Source organism: Lepeophtheirus salmonis, chromosome 10, assembly GCF_016086655.4.
Source record: "Lepeophtheirus salmonis chromosome 10, UVic_Lsal_1.4, whole genome shotgun sequence".
Classification (NCBI taxonomy): domain Eukaryota; kingdom Metazoa; phylum Arthropoda; class Copepoda; order Siphonostomatoida; family Caligidae; genus Lepeophtheirus; species Lepeophtheirus salmonis.
In genome coordinates this window covers 19,591,285-19,608,145 of record NC_052140.2, presented here as the reverse complement: position 1 = coordinate 19,608,145, position 16,861 = coordinate 19,591,285, and the positions used below count along the sequence as shown (strand labels likewise).

The 16,861-nt window shown below is 30.8% G+C and overlaps 1 protein-coding gene across 1 annotated transcript; it reads left to right on the top strand.

Annotated features, from left to right (window-relative positions):
- The first annotated feature begins 403 nt into the window (after nt 1-403).
- On the top strand, nt 404-1,954 carry LOC121125270 (uncharacterized). Its single transcript, XM_040720424.2, has 3 exons — nt 404-542; nt 615-1,087; nt 1,148-1,954. The coding sequence occupies exons 1-3, from the start codon at nt 525-527 to the stop codon at nt 1,704-1,706; spliced, it is 1,050 nt and encodes a 349-aa protein (XP_040576358.1). The 5' UTR covers nt 404-524; the 3' UTR covers nt 1,707-1,954.
- The last annotated feature ends 14,907 nt before the right edge of the window (nt 1,955-16,861 follow it).

Here is a 16,861-nt window from a genome sequence, read left to right as displayed (position 1 = left end):
ATTCAATTTATGACGCCGGTGAAAACGCTCTACATATATTCTATTAAAAGTCAAAAATAATGCAAGGATAGCTCATTCTAACAAATGAAATTTGCATTTATTTCTTACAGAGAGGTAAATATATTTTGTTTAAGGTTTTTTTATGGGGAAGGAACTCCTCGACATATTTCAGTCAAATTGGATTGAACTTAAAAAATGAGAAGTGTTCCTTCTCTACTTAATTAGGGCTTTGGTGGAAGTAAAGCAACAAAACAAAAATATGCACATACACAAGATCAGATAATGACTTTGAAAAGTGTTGGAATGAATGTATGTAGAATAATTACTACCACCAAAGAAAATGCGACGCGCACGGATGTAATTGTCTAACTCCGTTGATCCCACCATAGGCGCAAAGTAGAACAAAAATCATTTGAAGGTATATAAAGATCATTCAAAATCTTTACTTTATCAGTTTAATATTCTATATTGGCCAAAGTGTTCAGCAGTGTGATTTGATATCGTAGGCTCTACACGTTAAAAGAATGGCTTCTCAGATCAAGGTATGAAATATAAAGTTGAAGTACACCCATTATTCTATACGTGGCTCTAATTTAACTTCACTTATATCATAGTTTGTATGCTTATTTGCCTTAATCGGCTCAACCTTGGCCGCTGGTGGACCAAGAACCAGATTGAGCGACGATCGTAACGGAAGATCCCTTCTAAATACCTTCCCCTTCAACTCTGGAGCTCGTGGATCTGCCCGTGCTGCTCAACATCAAGAGCATGACCATAGCCATGCTCACGCTCATGCTGAACACCCAGCTATATCTGACAACAGATTGGCCCGTCAAGGAGGTGGTGATGATGTCCCACTTGATATTGGATCCATTGCCGCTGCTGGAGAGCGTTGTATTGACAAGGTTGTTATGGTAGAAGAAACTGAATACGATGATCACATCGAATGCCACCACAGCTACTCCGAGAGATGTCACACCACCTACTCCACCGACTTTGAGCCTCAGCAAGAGGAAGAGTGTGAAGAAAACTTCAAGAAGAGTTGTTTCATCGAATACAAGAAGGTCGCCATTGAAGAGCCTATCAAGTGAGCTGTCAAAAATGTACCCCCTTCTAATTGATTTAACTAATATTTCCTTTTTCATAGATTCTGTCACACCCCTTTGGTATGTGAAGGAGAAGGACCCGAAGAATGTAAGACTGTCTACGAATCCGAGTGTGAAACTCGTTACCACGAACACGAAGTTGAGGATGACATTGTCAACTGTGAGACCATCCAAGAAGAGAAGTGCGAGGATGTGACCCAAGGTTACACCACTGAGCAAAAATGTACCAAATGGCCCAAACAAGTCTGTAGTACAGACCGTAAAAGAGTCAAGAAATACAGTCCCATAACTGAATGTAAGAAGGTCCCCAGACAATTGTGCGGTCCCTCCGGCTGTGTTCCCCAACCTGGACCCGAAGAGTGCTTTGACAAGAAGGAAACCATCGTCCAAGAAGTCCCAGAGGAAAATTGTAACTTGGAACCCCAAAAGTCCTGCAAACAAGTCACCAAATTGGTTCCCAGCCTCAAACCTGTTGAGGAGTGCGTTGATATACCCAAAGAGGTCTGCTCCCGTTCCAGAAAGAACCCCAGAAAGGTCCAAAAGCCTGTTGTCAAGAAATGGTGTTACGTTCCATCTGCAGCTTCTGGTTTGGCTGCTTAAATATTTTAATGTATCTAAAAAAATTGAAAAATACTAATAAAAAAAAAATGAAAAATATGAGCAATATAATATTTTTTTAGTTTAAAAACTTTTCAAATTCGAAAACCCAGTCAAAAAATAATAATTTTTACTGCCACAACAATAACTATTCACCTAATTAAGCATTGTAAAACCATTTCAATTGTGATAAAAACATCCTCCACCTTGTAGACTTGTATTTAAAAAGAATAAATATTATTGGGAAGCAACTCATCCTGAATTTAATCCTTTTGGTACCAGGAATGGAAACATATTACAAATAAGATGTACCTCTCTCTTATTGATTGATACTTTAATTATATCAACATTTTATGTAAAATAATAGAACAACATCAGGCATAAAGTAATACACTTTATCGTGTACTTTCTTATACTTTGGACATTCTGTTACACAAACACACAAAAAATCCAGCTTTAATTTCGAGTCTATCATTTCAAAAATTACAAAGAGATACATATTCAACTATGAAATATTTACCTGCTAAAAATATAAGTTACAATTTCCTTATTTGTATAATTTAATGTCATTATTTTAAATATCGATTGAAGATGAAAAAAAGTTTAAGCAATTTCGACAAAAAGTTAGCAAATGCGCCAGTTAGCTGAAGAAAAAGATGTCAATTTGTATGAAGTGTCTACCAATGACACCACTATGTCATATTTTGTCATTTTAGATTATATTTTATGCAAACTCTTTGTCTTTTTGTAGAATTATCCCTGGAGATTTAGTTAATGGAGCTAGTACATAGTTATATTCAACACTCCTAGCGGATAGAAAAGAGTTTTACTAAAACCATTACCTTATACACACATATTGATGACGTGGTCTTCGTTTAGCGACTTTTTTCTAAAGTTTAAAAACAGTCAAAGGTAAATCTTAACTAGATTTTATAATCAAAAGTTGTCAGGGTTAGGAATGTTAAATTAATGGATGGAGTCTCATGTTCCCCACGTACACACAAGGTACTCATTACAAGCGGTTGAAGCACCTTATAACACTATTTTGAAGGGAAGAAGAGGAATATTGTAACAACACTCCTTATGTTGATATACATATCATAGAATTATAAACATGACCCTCAAAGTAGTTTGTTATATAACAGCCAAAGTCATTGACGAATTCCTTCTTTAACAAGAGGCCCCATTTGAAAAAATGCAATCATCTCCGCACCCATTTTGACAAAATAAAAGGATCAAGGATTAGAAGGTGGTAAGGGAAAAGAATCCATATTTGTCTTGTCAATTGCTTGAGGGCACATTCCTCCAGGATGTGATGTACGTAATTACAGGGGGGAAGGGGGTAACTTTATGATGTACATATATAATAAAACTGAATAATTATATAACGGATATTCCACTAGCAACAACTATATCGAAATCGTACGATAATATTGCATTCAGGTAAAACTTTGTCACTCTATATATTTTCAATGGTTGACATATAGTTTCTTATTATATTTTGTTACTGTCCCTCCATGAAATAAGATATAAAAAAAGGCCCAAAAGTAGAGTTGATTCCAAGACCGATTCCTTAAAAATATTATTCATAAAATAAATAACAAAATGATGTACAAATTTTATAAGTTAAACGTTTTATTAATTCGGACATGATACGAAAATATATAAGTATACTAATCATAATTAGCGCTAAATTAATTAGACTTTTAAATTATTTAAAAATGTACTTTTTCTTCCTGCTCAAAGTCAATTTATTCTTGGTTGTCTGGTATATATTGCCGCAACACTAATTATACTTTTATTTTTAATGGATCGACCTGTATTTTCTTATGCAGGTCTATAATGATTGCACTTGTTATATGCTAACATAAAAAGTAAAAAAAATATTGTTCTATCCGGGGCCTCTAAAGGTAGCAGCCCTAAGTCTTAGCCTAGGTTAGCTTATACTTGACGGGGGCCCCCCATACCCTCCCCCTTTATTTTATTGGTTGACCATTTGAAATAAGAAAATTAGTTTTTTTTTGCTAATTATGTATATAAAACAGTAATCACAAGTATCGGTGGAATCGGCAAAATTGAGCTAATACCGATTCTTCAAAAAGGCCTACCCGGCCAACTTTTATTATTTACACATTTTAACACACAAAGTAATGAAGTCCATCGCAGGATCCTGGGTGAATTAGGAAACAAGTTTATGAACGATTAATTATTTATTGACACCCCAAAAAAAAAAAACAGGTTTTAGTCCATGTATCCACCTTCCGAATTAATGGTGAGCTATTGCAGACCTTCCCCCATGTACTTCAACACTCATAGATGCCCAGGTCTTGTTGATGGAGGTCTTGGAATTGGACTCAACGTGTCCTAGATGGAATAGTCCAGGTGACTGAGGTCTGGCCTCTGCACTGCCCAAAAGTCATTTGCCTAGAAGTGCATATTAGCCTGAAGTAAATATTTGGTTTTCTTATCTTTGTTGTTATAGGTCCGAACTTTACTGTTCTATCTCCATCAGATTAACTTTATGTCTGGAAGAAAAAATAAAAATAATATGAGTGATTATTATTTTCCTTTATTCCTTTTCTCCTAGGTATACTCTTAATTATTCTGATCGAGATATAAGAGTAAAGCTCGAACCAATACGAATATGTCATGCGGCAAAATCTCCTTGAGGCAAATGTAGAGGCAAAATTACCTGCGGCAAAATTGCTGCTCTCGGAAATACACAATCTCCTGATTTCACAGATTGAAGAACTTACTTCTATTAAATGAGTATTGTAATTAACTGTTTCCAAATACAAGGTATGTATTTTAAACTTATGATCATCTTTACATAATAGTATAATGAAATAACTACAAAGATGTATATCGTGTCTTTATAATATACCATGAACGTTCCATTGTTTATGGCTTCAAGAAGACGGATTACTATAAAATAATAATGTATACCAATTTAAATTAGGGTGTTTGACAAGAGAGGGACAAAGTATCAAAGATTAAAAAAGTTTACCCCTCATTGATTAACGTATGTCATTGGCAAAAGTCTGCTGAAAAAGTTTCAACTTTTATAGAGTATATTTAATGACAGAATCTTCTCTAGGGTTTTTGTTTGAGGTGTGGTACAGTTATAAAACAAAGAGCATCTGATCAATATTTGTACAGAGTAGTGCGTCTTGTATATTTGAATATTACTGCATAACGAACTATACAACGTCTGTGAAGTTACCCTTTTTATTGAATTGAAAGGGTAAGTTCTGTGAAGGAAAGAAAAAGTTGCATACGATATCAGAGAAAATGACTACTAACTGTAAAATAAGGTCATCATCTATGGTATTATTAAAACCACCAGCGCCGAATTATTACATTTTCGAGTAGGGGGAGCAAAGTTATATAATGGTATATTATGGGTGTCTGTGGGTTTTTTTCCGTAGGCTGGGCCATTACTTTTTTGAAAGGTTTTACGTTTTTTTATAAATCCCAAATTTGACAAATAATTTATCTTAGAACAGAAACTATTTTCTAAATATTGGAGTTTATTTTTTTTTAAAGGAGACTTAATTTAAACGAACAATAACTTCTTTTTTTTAATAAGGGGAAATAAAAATTAGTTTTTTTTTTTCAAAGATTATTACTTTTAAATGAATCTGACTTCTCTGAGAATAACTATCATTTAGACGTAGAATCATGGGAAATATGTTAATCTTTAATTGAAAATTAAAAAGATATGTCCTATTTTTTAAATTGATTTATTGAAAATATGGATTGAACACTTTTACATTTCTAGACAAATTGATCGAGGAAATTCAATATGCATACTGAAATCATCGAAATTAAGCAAATATCAAAGCTAAAGAATACAATTGCATTACTTATGTAAGCAATCATCAACTTTTCTATGGATTCTAAACAATAACATTTGACGTTTGAAATAATGTTTCTACCTTGTGAGGCTGTGATTTTGACAATGTTTGATGTTAAATGCATGTTAAATATAGTATCTATTTTAATAGGAATTTTTTCTAAATATTAGTTATTGGCAGAACTAAGTAGATGATAATAAATGATTTATATTTAAATAGTGTTTTACAGACTCATATCACTCCAGCCCGGATTCATATCTGTGTAAGCTTGAATAGAGTTAACTGTTCCCGATTCTTATGTGAGAGATATGCCAGGCTGTAACTTGATATTGTAATCTGTCTTTCATAAATTATTAATTATAGGTACATATTTTGAAATCTCACTTCTTAGGAAATCAATTGACTAATCTTATTCCTCCGTTTAAGTGTCAGGAATTTAATACCGATGGCCTATATATGAAAAATAACTTCTCATATATAATAAAGATCACGGATTGAATTTGATTTGATTTGATTAATCTTTTTTTGGGGGTTAATATTTTGATAATTATTGAAGTTATAACATGGGGAAAAAAATATATGCGGAATGGTTGTAATTTCTGTATGATAATTAAAAAACCCCACAGTAACCAAGTTTAGTAAATATTAATCACTCAATAGAAATCCCTATGTAAAGTATTTTTACTCATAATAAAGTTTTTATTGACAAAATAAAAATAGTTGTAACGAATATAATCAAGGAAATATTCGTTTTATTACTTTGCTTTCACTTTAAACTGCCTCACTCCTCGTTTTCTCTCTTTTTATTCATTCATTTCAAATGACAAAAGAAGAACCTTTTAATATTGTAACTATAATATAAATTTTGGCATGGAACAGCACCTTTTAAATATACATTTTTAAATAAATATAATTAATAAAACATTAAAAAATCACTTGTCTAAAGTATAAAAGATAGGAATGAGGAACTGCATGTGTTTGAAATGATCATCAGTTAGAGTCCCTCCGACTAGGAGAGACTCCATAAATCATTTGGCTGGAGTTACAATTAGGAGGGAGGAATAAACTGTAGATGAGATATGGAAGGAATCCTAGGAATTAGCAATTATTACAAGGAACATTACATACGATTTTAACTCCCGTATGACACCTGATGCGGTCCATTCCTTCCCCAGGATAAAGGATAGGAATATAAGGATTTTTGTTCCAAGCTTATGAAAGAAGTTTTTCTTTCGAATTTATTTTCCTATTTTGTATTCGTAAATGTCAAAGGGGAGGTTGTTTACTTGAATACTGTAACGACACCTTGCGGATGAAATATATTTTTTGTTTGTTCATGGCCTATTGGAGACAGCGACAGCAGAAAGTTAAATTTCTATTATCTCAACTTTTTTTAAATAAGGAAAGCACATTGCAAGAAGAATATATTATTGGATATTATCGAGATATTTGGACAATTATCACTATCGAGAATTCGAGATGGGAAGGGGACTGGATCTTTGAACTGAAAGATAACTCTGGAAGAGATAATATAACATGATATTAGACAAGGTGAATAGAAATACAAGGTTAGACCATTATGTAATTGGGCTTGCTAGAATTTTCAATTTGATGTACCGTACCGACTCCTGGGCAAGACAGAAAGATTTGAAGTCAAACAGAATAAAAAGGATATATTTCCAGCATATAATACTAGAAATTATATGATCAATGTTGTAGTATAGTCTCTTTGACGTCACTATTAAAAAGCGTGGGTGAAGTCAAACATCAGTCGGAAAAGCGCTATGGTATAACCTAGTATTTCTATTAAACTACAGACACTACGACTTTTTCTTGTATTTAGCCCTCATCCCTTAGTCTACGGAACATATGGACTCCAACCCGGTTTTGTTAGCCCCTTCCCCACTCTAAATTATTCATATTAGACAAACTCACAATTTCCGTAGTTATTTCCATATTTTGAAGAGGTTGCGATATTTGAATATCAACTATCCGCCCCTGCGGTCTACAATTTCGAGATAGAAAATAAAAGTATGACGTACAAGAAAACTAATTAAGTGTACCCAATCGTTTTCATGTGGTAAGAAAATACCCTACGCAAAATTTTATTGATCTACGTGGCTATCTATATTGATGAAAGTTTGAAAGGAGACAAAAGTTATTTATTTTGTCAATAAGGATTCAAATACAGCATTAATAATTATTTTGCTTTTATTAATTATGATAGACATTAATGTAATATATAAAAAATATTAATAAAATTTTTTTCTGAAGCTACCCTATGGAACAAAAAAAAATTAAGAAGAATCTAAAAAAAAGGAGAAGTCAAAATTTTTTAAAAGTTTCATCGAGATGTGGAACCTAAAGATGACCTTTCAGGACAATTCAATTTTGCATAGGTATTTTATAACACATATAACAATTTTTCCAAACGAACTGTAATCTAAATTGGATAAAAGCAGAAAAACATTCCACCCTAATGTTCAATTATCATATATCAGCCCAAATATTTTTATTTTTTAATTACAGTAATTGTCCCCTCTACTTTAAAAAAACGGTGCGCGGAGCCTGTGAAATACACTAATTTACATACATATAAGAAGGCAATGAAGACTAATAGATTGCTATTTCCGTTACAAATCATACTCTAAGCAAACGTAATTACAAATAATAAATATCATCAAATTATTCGAATTCCATACTTTAATTAACGATTTAATTCGTCGTGACTGGATAAACACGTAAGACTTCATTTAAACCAATATATACAAACAATGTATTTACAAAATATGCCTTTTACGTTCCATCCTTTTAAAATAGGAACTACACAAACGGGCTGAGAATTAAAAATACAAAAGCTTCCATATCATTCAAAAAATTGTCTGGTGTGAAACACCAAGATCTCTTGCATGGGCCCTCATGTACTTGAGGGGATTGTCTTGGGCTGTTTTCTTTAAGTCCTATGGGTCCAGTTTGACCTTTTTTAGTAAGTGTTTAGATTGGAATATACAACCCAGTAGTTGATTATTATTTATTTTTGGTTGAAGTTAATGTTCTTTTTTGTTTTAATCAAAATATGTAATATTTATAACTATAAAAATCATTCAATATTTTTTTCTAATGGAATAATGTTTTTGCCTCATATTATGCTTTTTCGTCAATCAATGAGTCTTTTCTAGTATGAATAATCCATCATATCTAATGATAGTTACAAACGAAGAAGTGCTAAGCAAATCTTCGTTTCAAATAATTACCGAGTTTATTTATTTTTGTTATTTTATTATAGCATGTATTTATTACTTATTTTTTCTACAATACACATTACGTATTTTGATTCAAAAATTCCCTAAAAACATCAAAATCAACAAAACAACGTATTAATCTGATTTTTTTACATATTAAGGCAAAAGAGCTTTAAGGAAAAATGGTTTAAAGCAAAATATTTTAAAGTAAACTAATATAGGCATAAAAATATCGCCAATTTTTTTGTTTAATAATGATTGAGAAGGGTAGATCAGAAGTCTCACAGGCCAAAAAGAAGAAATAGAATTTTCATTTATGGGACAAGGTTGTCCTGAGGATTATATTTTTGGGGGAGGGGGTTTGGAATTTTTTTGAAAAATTATCAAAAAATTAAATTTTTGTAGATAACAATTTCAAAAATCAACCACTATTCATAAAAAATTAAATTTTTGAGAGATTTTTTTTAAATACTTATTTTTGGAAAAAAAATTTCGAAACCTAAATATAAAATTTATTGGAAAAAATTTCAAAAATACATAGGCTATTCACAAAAATTTGATTTTTTAGGAAAAAAATTTAAAATATTAAATTTTTTGCTCTGCTGTATAATTTGCGCCAATGATTAATTTTTTAAGAAAATAAAACATTTTAAAATATTTCTTATATGCAAATGTTTATTTTCTAAAGTTACCTGCATTATTTGATTGATTATTAGAGACATATATAAGAGCAACAACCCATTGATCGTAAAATAATAACATCTGTATTTTAAAAAATTGTAAGTATTTACTTTTTTTTATTAGCTTTTTTGTTTAGAAAATAATTATAAAATTACTTGGACGAACCTATTAATGACTATTTGTACTAAATTATTCATAGATTTGGGTTAATGACTTTTTTTTCTTTTTTTTGAATAATTATTCTTTTAAAATTATTATTTTGTTTTAATACAAAAATTAGCCACAATATTTGGAATGACGTGTTTTGAAAAGACTTAAAGTGAAGCCTGGACATCGGCCATTGGCAATTGGGGAATTGTAGATGGCTGTATATAATCTAAAAAATATATAAATAAATATGATAAAATATTTTTGATAAAAGACCATAAAATAGCCAAAGGATTTATCCTTATTTCAAATTAATAAAAGGTTAATAAATGAAATATTAGAGAAATTTTTCAGTCAGATGGTCAATTATGGGAATCCTCAGTTGTTATGGTTTTTGGGAAGAAAAAAAATCCGCGTTTTAGTGGACTTTTTTAGTACTAAAGTCCATAAAATGAGAAAAAATATTATACATAGTCCACTTTTGACTATTTTTCCGGTTATTTTGTATTGTTAGACGATAAAAACATTTAATTAATTGTAAATTATTTGAAATAATATATACTAGACAAGGATATTTGTAAAATAATAGTAAAAATTTATCTTAATCGGGTACTTACTTGATTTTTAATCCGGTCATTTCAATACAGTAAAATTAAAACAATCGGAACTTAACCAATATTTATGTTATTCAGCAACCTTTTGAACTGCAAGTTTGTAGAATACATAATGACCAAAAGATTTAAGTCTATGTATCAAATAAAATATTGACGGGACACTCACATCCTATAAAAAATTATTTTGTTTTTTTATTTGAATATATAGGCATAATATGAGTCTATTCCTCTAAGGGTGCCTTTACTCTTGGAGAATATATTCAAAGCGTAAACGATGGATACCCAAAGATTGAGATGGTTTCTACTATTTGGACAAGACGCTATGGATAAAGTTAATTGTTTATAAAAAATGAAAAATCGAATGGTACATAATACATTAAAAACAGTAAAATACTTCTATTCATAAATATCAGAAGCACGAACAAAACCTCGGATGATTATGAAGCTTTATCACCTCTTTGTATCACGCAACCTTTTTTTCAAAAATAAACAGACAAAATGGATAAAATCATCTGGTAGTTAGTCGTTAATATCAACTGACATTTAACCCTTTCATACTCCTAGACTATCACTGCCATATTGTTTCTTTCTGATTTTAAAAATAAATTATATAATAATCAAATCGATTTAGTATTTTATTCGATACTCTATTATAATACTGCTTATTAATATTTTATTAAAATAATAGTTATTATATTATATTTAATTAGAAATACCCAAAATGTATTTATAGGAATAATAAAATGGCGAATATACATACATATGTATAATATAAACGGAACATAATTAAAGAATAACTTTTTACTTTCTTTATTTATTAAAAAGAATAAATGATGAAATAACCATGACGTATCAAGGGAGAAGAGGGAATCCACAGCTGACAATAAAATACACAAGGTATACCAGTAGTTGCATAAATACGCGAACTAATTTTTAAACGCTTATATCTCGAGGTTTCGTGACCGGAAATAAAAAATTTCAGCACAAGTAACTCGGTAAATTTTTTGGCTTTGTTTTTGTTTTTCTTACTCGCATCAAACAAAGTTGTTTAGGATGAATGACGAGGCCAAACGTCATATGGTTGCAACTCTCCTCCGCGCCGGTAGGTCTGTCAAGGAGATAATCAAGGGCATTAAACTATCCAGGACTACTGTGTTCAAGGTCCAGAAGCTTGTCAAGGAGGAAAAAGATCTCGAAGACCAACCCATACCTCTGGAATGACTCAGGATTGGCTCGCTGCCAACATGCCATTTTGGCAGAAAAACATTTGGCCACCTCAATCACCTGATTTGAATCCCCTTGACTACAGTGAGTTGTGGCAAATTGAGAAGAAGGTCTGTGCTACCCGCCACCCTAATTTGGACTCATTGAAGGTCAGCGTCAATGAGCAATGGGCAGCCATGGAAGGCCATTACATCATCAATGTGTGTAAGCCTTCCTCGGGCGCTTGAAAGATGTCATATCAGCTGATGGTGGTTATATTAAGTAATTATATTAAATTTTATACCAGAATAAATTCTCTATTATATAATTTTCAAAAAAAATACGTCATACGAATTTTATTACACATTTAATTATTTGCCACAAATAGTCCGCGTATTTATGCAACTACCGGTATATGTGTTAACGAGGTAATACCGTGTTATAAGAGTTAAATAGTATTACTTGAATATTTTTTTGGTCGAAGGAACTTGCATCAAATAATGGACTACATACTAATAACACTTACACTCTTTATAAAAATACCTAATTTACACCTATAAATGATTTGTTCTACTAATCTTACTAAAAGCGTCAACATACGACAAGTTTATACAAAAATCAAGAAAATAAAAACTCTCCAATATTATTTTTTATCTTCATATATACTTACAAGTAAAATAATTAGACTATATATCTGTTAATAACTATTTTTCTATTTGAAATTACAAAACATAATATGATGATTTGATTCTTCTATTTATGATATGATCCATCAATATAAAACAATCTTGAACAAAATCAAGAACAAGAGAAAATCCCAATATATTTATTTTATTTTATAAATACATACGACCCAATATTTCTCAGATACAACATTAAAGTTCGAACCGATAATTTAAGAAATTCTAAGGTGACGAATTTGTCATGCTGCAAAATTTCATAGAAGCAAAATGACCAGTGACAAAAATGTAGCGGAAAAATTACTGACGGTGAAAATGTTCGCAGTAAAGCTAACAAAAACCATTTATAGGGATATTTGAGTCAATTAAAGACTTTTCCTTTAAATTTCCAGTATGAATTAAGATGTCCAATAATGTTTAGCTATTGTTAAGATCCTCCATTTGATTAAATATATTTATATTGACCCAGATATTGCCTATCAAATAAAATCTATTAATGTATTATTATTTTATTGTGACAATCATTTTTGGCAATTGTAAGCAAAATTTGCATGACCCACAAATATTTAATGAGAATAATTTGTGGATAGAATTGGACGATAATTTGTCGAAGAATACAAATGTAATAATCAAAATACGCAAGATATATATTTTTTTTTTTTTGGAAGGGGGCTTGGTTAATAATTAATTTTTTTGGCAAACAATTTTAGAAATATCATTTCAAATTTATGAAATTTTTTCAAAACAAATCACAAAAATCTACAACTATTAACAAAAATGAATTTTTTTTGAAAAAATTTCAAAAATCTATTTCTCTTTTCAGCATATTAAGCTTTTTCAAAAAAAATTTAAAAATTCAAAACTGTTCTAACAATAACTTTAATTAAAATAAAAGTTCAAACATCAACAACTGTTATAAAAAAACTGATTTTTTTGGAAATAAATTTATAATTTAAAAATTTTCTGAAAAAAAAATTCTAACATTAGATTTTGTAGAAAATTTTTTGTAAATAAAATAAAAATTTCTTGTAAATACAAAACTTTATTGATCTGGGCTTGAGTGGCTGTATTCCCTCAATCCCACCCTCTGCAGACGCCCTCGCACAGTTAATTTTTGATAAAAAATTTCTAGCTGGCGTTCGTGTTTGCAGTTTCATCAATTATTAAATATCTCCTTTACAAAAATAATATGTCAAATCTACAAATTTATGCTTCATAGAAGCATAGAATATCCTTATTTCTCCTTCCTATGGTATTATGAATATTGTAGGTATATGTATAAAGTTTCATATACATTAAATTAAGCCGATTTATGCTTTAATTTTTATGAATATGTGTACGTATTTATACAACAATAAAACTTTTGAAAATCCACTCTCCAATAGAAAAAGGTTTATACTTAAAAATGGTTGAATTACATGTTATTACATACCCTTCAAAGTAAGACATATTTCAAAGAAATATATAAATTACATATATAAAAAAATGCTTATTTTCTTTAAGAATAAAATGAAATATATATGAAAAGAGAAATAAAAAATATGCCGTACAGGATGTGCCTGATTTTTGTTTGTTGGCTATACCACAATCTAAATTATCAATATCTACATTGTAGGAGGTAAAATCGTGGATTTGAATTTACATGAAGCTGGATTAATTTATAGTGAATATGTTAAAATAGTAGGTTGCGTTGTTAAAAGTAGATAATATTGCGGTTAGTAAATAAAAGTTATTAGTATAGGGTTAAAAAGACAACGGGTGTCTGATTTCCTCCACACCCAAGGGAGTGACCAGGAGAATTTGAAGGTCGTAGGGTACTCCTAGAGTCGAGTTTACAAGACTGAAATCATGGTAGCATCATGTCAGATACTTGAGATATCCCCTGGCAGTGGTGTACGCCAGAAATCATACTTTTTGGAGGACGTGGACACCTCAATCCCTATAAGAAGTCCGGCAAAATCGATGAGGCAGCACACCAATGCTAAATGTCTTTGATTGAACTATGAGAAGGTATATAAAGGATATAGGAAGGCATCTTATGTACGACGACATTGGCAACTCCTTTCAAGAGCAACCAAGGTTAACGGGGTCAAGAGAGTCCATAGATTGTTGACTTGTTTAAAATATAATGGCTAAACAGCCCACATTTTTCACCAGAACCCTTCGAATTTTCCAAATGTGCGTAGTCCAGAAGAGAGTTTGTCCACCCTTCAACAAAAATTGGGATTACTTTTAGGCCTTTTTCGAGCTGTTGGTGTTAATGTCTTAGGCTTCATCAAAAAGTAGTGTAGCGTCTTTAGGTCCAGCATGGAGGACATTGTAGCATCCAAAGAAAACCATTTTGAAAATTATAACGATATTTCAATACAGAATTGTATAATACAGCCTCCATGTTGTGCTCCATTTCAATTATTTAGAAAATTACTTATTTTATCGTTATGAAAAGTCCACGATTTTACTTTGCACACTCTAAAGCATTAATATTTCTTTCTTGAGGAGAAAACATATTAGTTGATAATGTGATTACAAGTATATGTGCTCTTAAATGATAGGGAGTAATACTGATGATTTTTTTATTATTTATACGTTGGGTTGTAAATCCTAAGCATAAAGTGTTATCATGAGTGTGTGCTCGGTAGATTGATCCAATTTGCACTTGTTTTGGAAATGTTGAGCCTTCTTAAAATATCCATTTGGGTAAAAATAGATGAATGACAAATTTTGAACAATTGAAGAATGTTTTTGGGGTCGCACAACGAGTTTAAAGTTCTGAAAATTGACAATTCTTTCGAAAATTTTGTCTTTTTCTTTTTTTATCTTCCAACCATTAGCAGATATGATTAAATCTTTTTTATAGTTTTTTTACATAATGAAATAACCTATTTAAAATATTTGTACTATTTTGTTCTTTAATTAGTTTTTTCGGATTTTAAACGGAACTTTGAACCTTTATTAAAGTTTGCATAAGATTATTAATAAATAACTATGTCATTGGTTGTAAGAGTACTATTATCCTGTTAATCACACAACTATTTCATTATTTTTTATGTGTCATATTACGACTCAAAATATTAATATCAGTTCAATTTAAATAAATAATTCTAAAGAAATGGCCGAATCGACAAGAAATCAAACCAAAGATTTTTGTGTTACTTGGACAGGAAGAGGCCCAAATAACTGGTGCAAACTTACCTTCAAGAAGGGAAGTTTGGTTGTTTTTTGTATCACCAAAGAACATTGAGAAAAATCATTCAGTAGTGTTTCAAAAGTGATATTGAATGTTATATTTCTTTGGAAAAAGCTGGAATTTCTGTTCGTCCTAGACCTCATGCTATTATACAACTCAAAAAGCTTCATTGTGTGAGGCAGAAGCTTCAAAAAGATAAAAACCGTACATCTAAAAATCATCAATCGTATATAATTACCTTTGAGAGTAAACTAGAAGATTTGTTTGACATTGCTCATAAAAATGCACTCATTCTCATCAAGAATCCACACGATAAAGAATTTCTTTTGTCAGAGAGAGAGAGATAAGGGGTCATATATAGACGTAGAAGATAAATACCATTTTTTTAAAAAGTAATGAAAACACCAAAGAGGTGAGATATAGAATCCAAATGGTTAAAAAAATCCGATAACATACACCCAGAAAAAGAATTTATTGTTTACCCTTATCAACGTTTTTACTTGCATGAACAGTTAAAAGTATTAGCAAAAGTATTTAGGATTTCAACATCAGCAGATCATCGGTACGGAGGGCAAGGATACATGAGAGAGATATAAAATACATTAACTAGAAAGACAATCGTTTTATCTGGATTCGTACTACTCGAATTTTTTGGGGTTTCCTAAGTGGGCCCAAGCCAACGCTATTTATCAGTTTATAAAGGATTATAATGTCAAACATTTGGCATGAGCCCTATGCTTTGATACAAGAGGAACACTGGGAAAATCAATGGTGTATGGGCATTACTTGAATCAAAATTGAAAAGAAATCTTACGTTTTCGACATCATGTATTTGAATTGGTTTTAGCACGTGTTTTCTCCGTTTGTATGGGCCCACATATTGGCCTGAGATTTAAGTTTTAAAAGGTGTAGAAGGAGTGGGAAAAAATCGACAAAACAGACTTTACGTCGGTCATGACTAATGATTTGAAAGTCATTTCAGATATGAATAATTGTATAATTGATGTTTGCTAAGAGACACCTCCATAGTTTTCAAGTAAGAAATGACTATAAAAAGTTGTTAGAACGTGTTATAATTTTTTTTGAAGGAGGTATACACTTTATTGCACCAGGAAATTAGAGGAATTTGCAATATTTCTGTTTTTATACTGCTGATCTTATATCTACTCCACGGCAAGATCTTGAATTTCTGTTAACCTTAAATTTTTTTGAAAATACAAATCTAGAGATTTCAAAAGTTGCAAAAAAAAAAAAAATAATAATTCAAGGGATCTCTGGTATTTGAACGATAATAAGATAGCCTTGGTATTTTTTGATACCAAATATATATATATATATGGCCAAAGCAATTAACAATTCGGAAAGGCATATTATTCAGTCAAATACACCAAAGCGAGCAATAATATGCATGAAAAATATTGGGAAATTATCCTTATCAAATATTATTTCAAAAATCACCATAAACTTTTTTACATGTTTGGATAAAACAAATAATTTCCTTCGAGCTGACCCGGAAACTTGGAATTCAAGAGAAGATTATAAGTCTG

What these genes read in the sequence shown, in the direction of transcription:
- LOC121125270 (XM_040720424.2), top strand. An exon ending in GCCATTGAAGAGCCTATCAA is followed by an intron (nt 1,088 to 1,147) that starts GTGAGCTGTCAA and finishes CCTTTTTCATAG; the next exon opens with ATTCTGTCACACCCCTTTGG.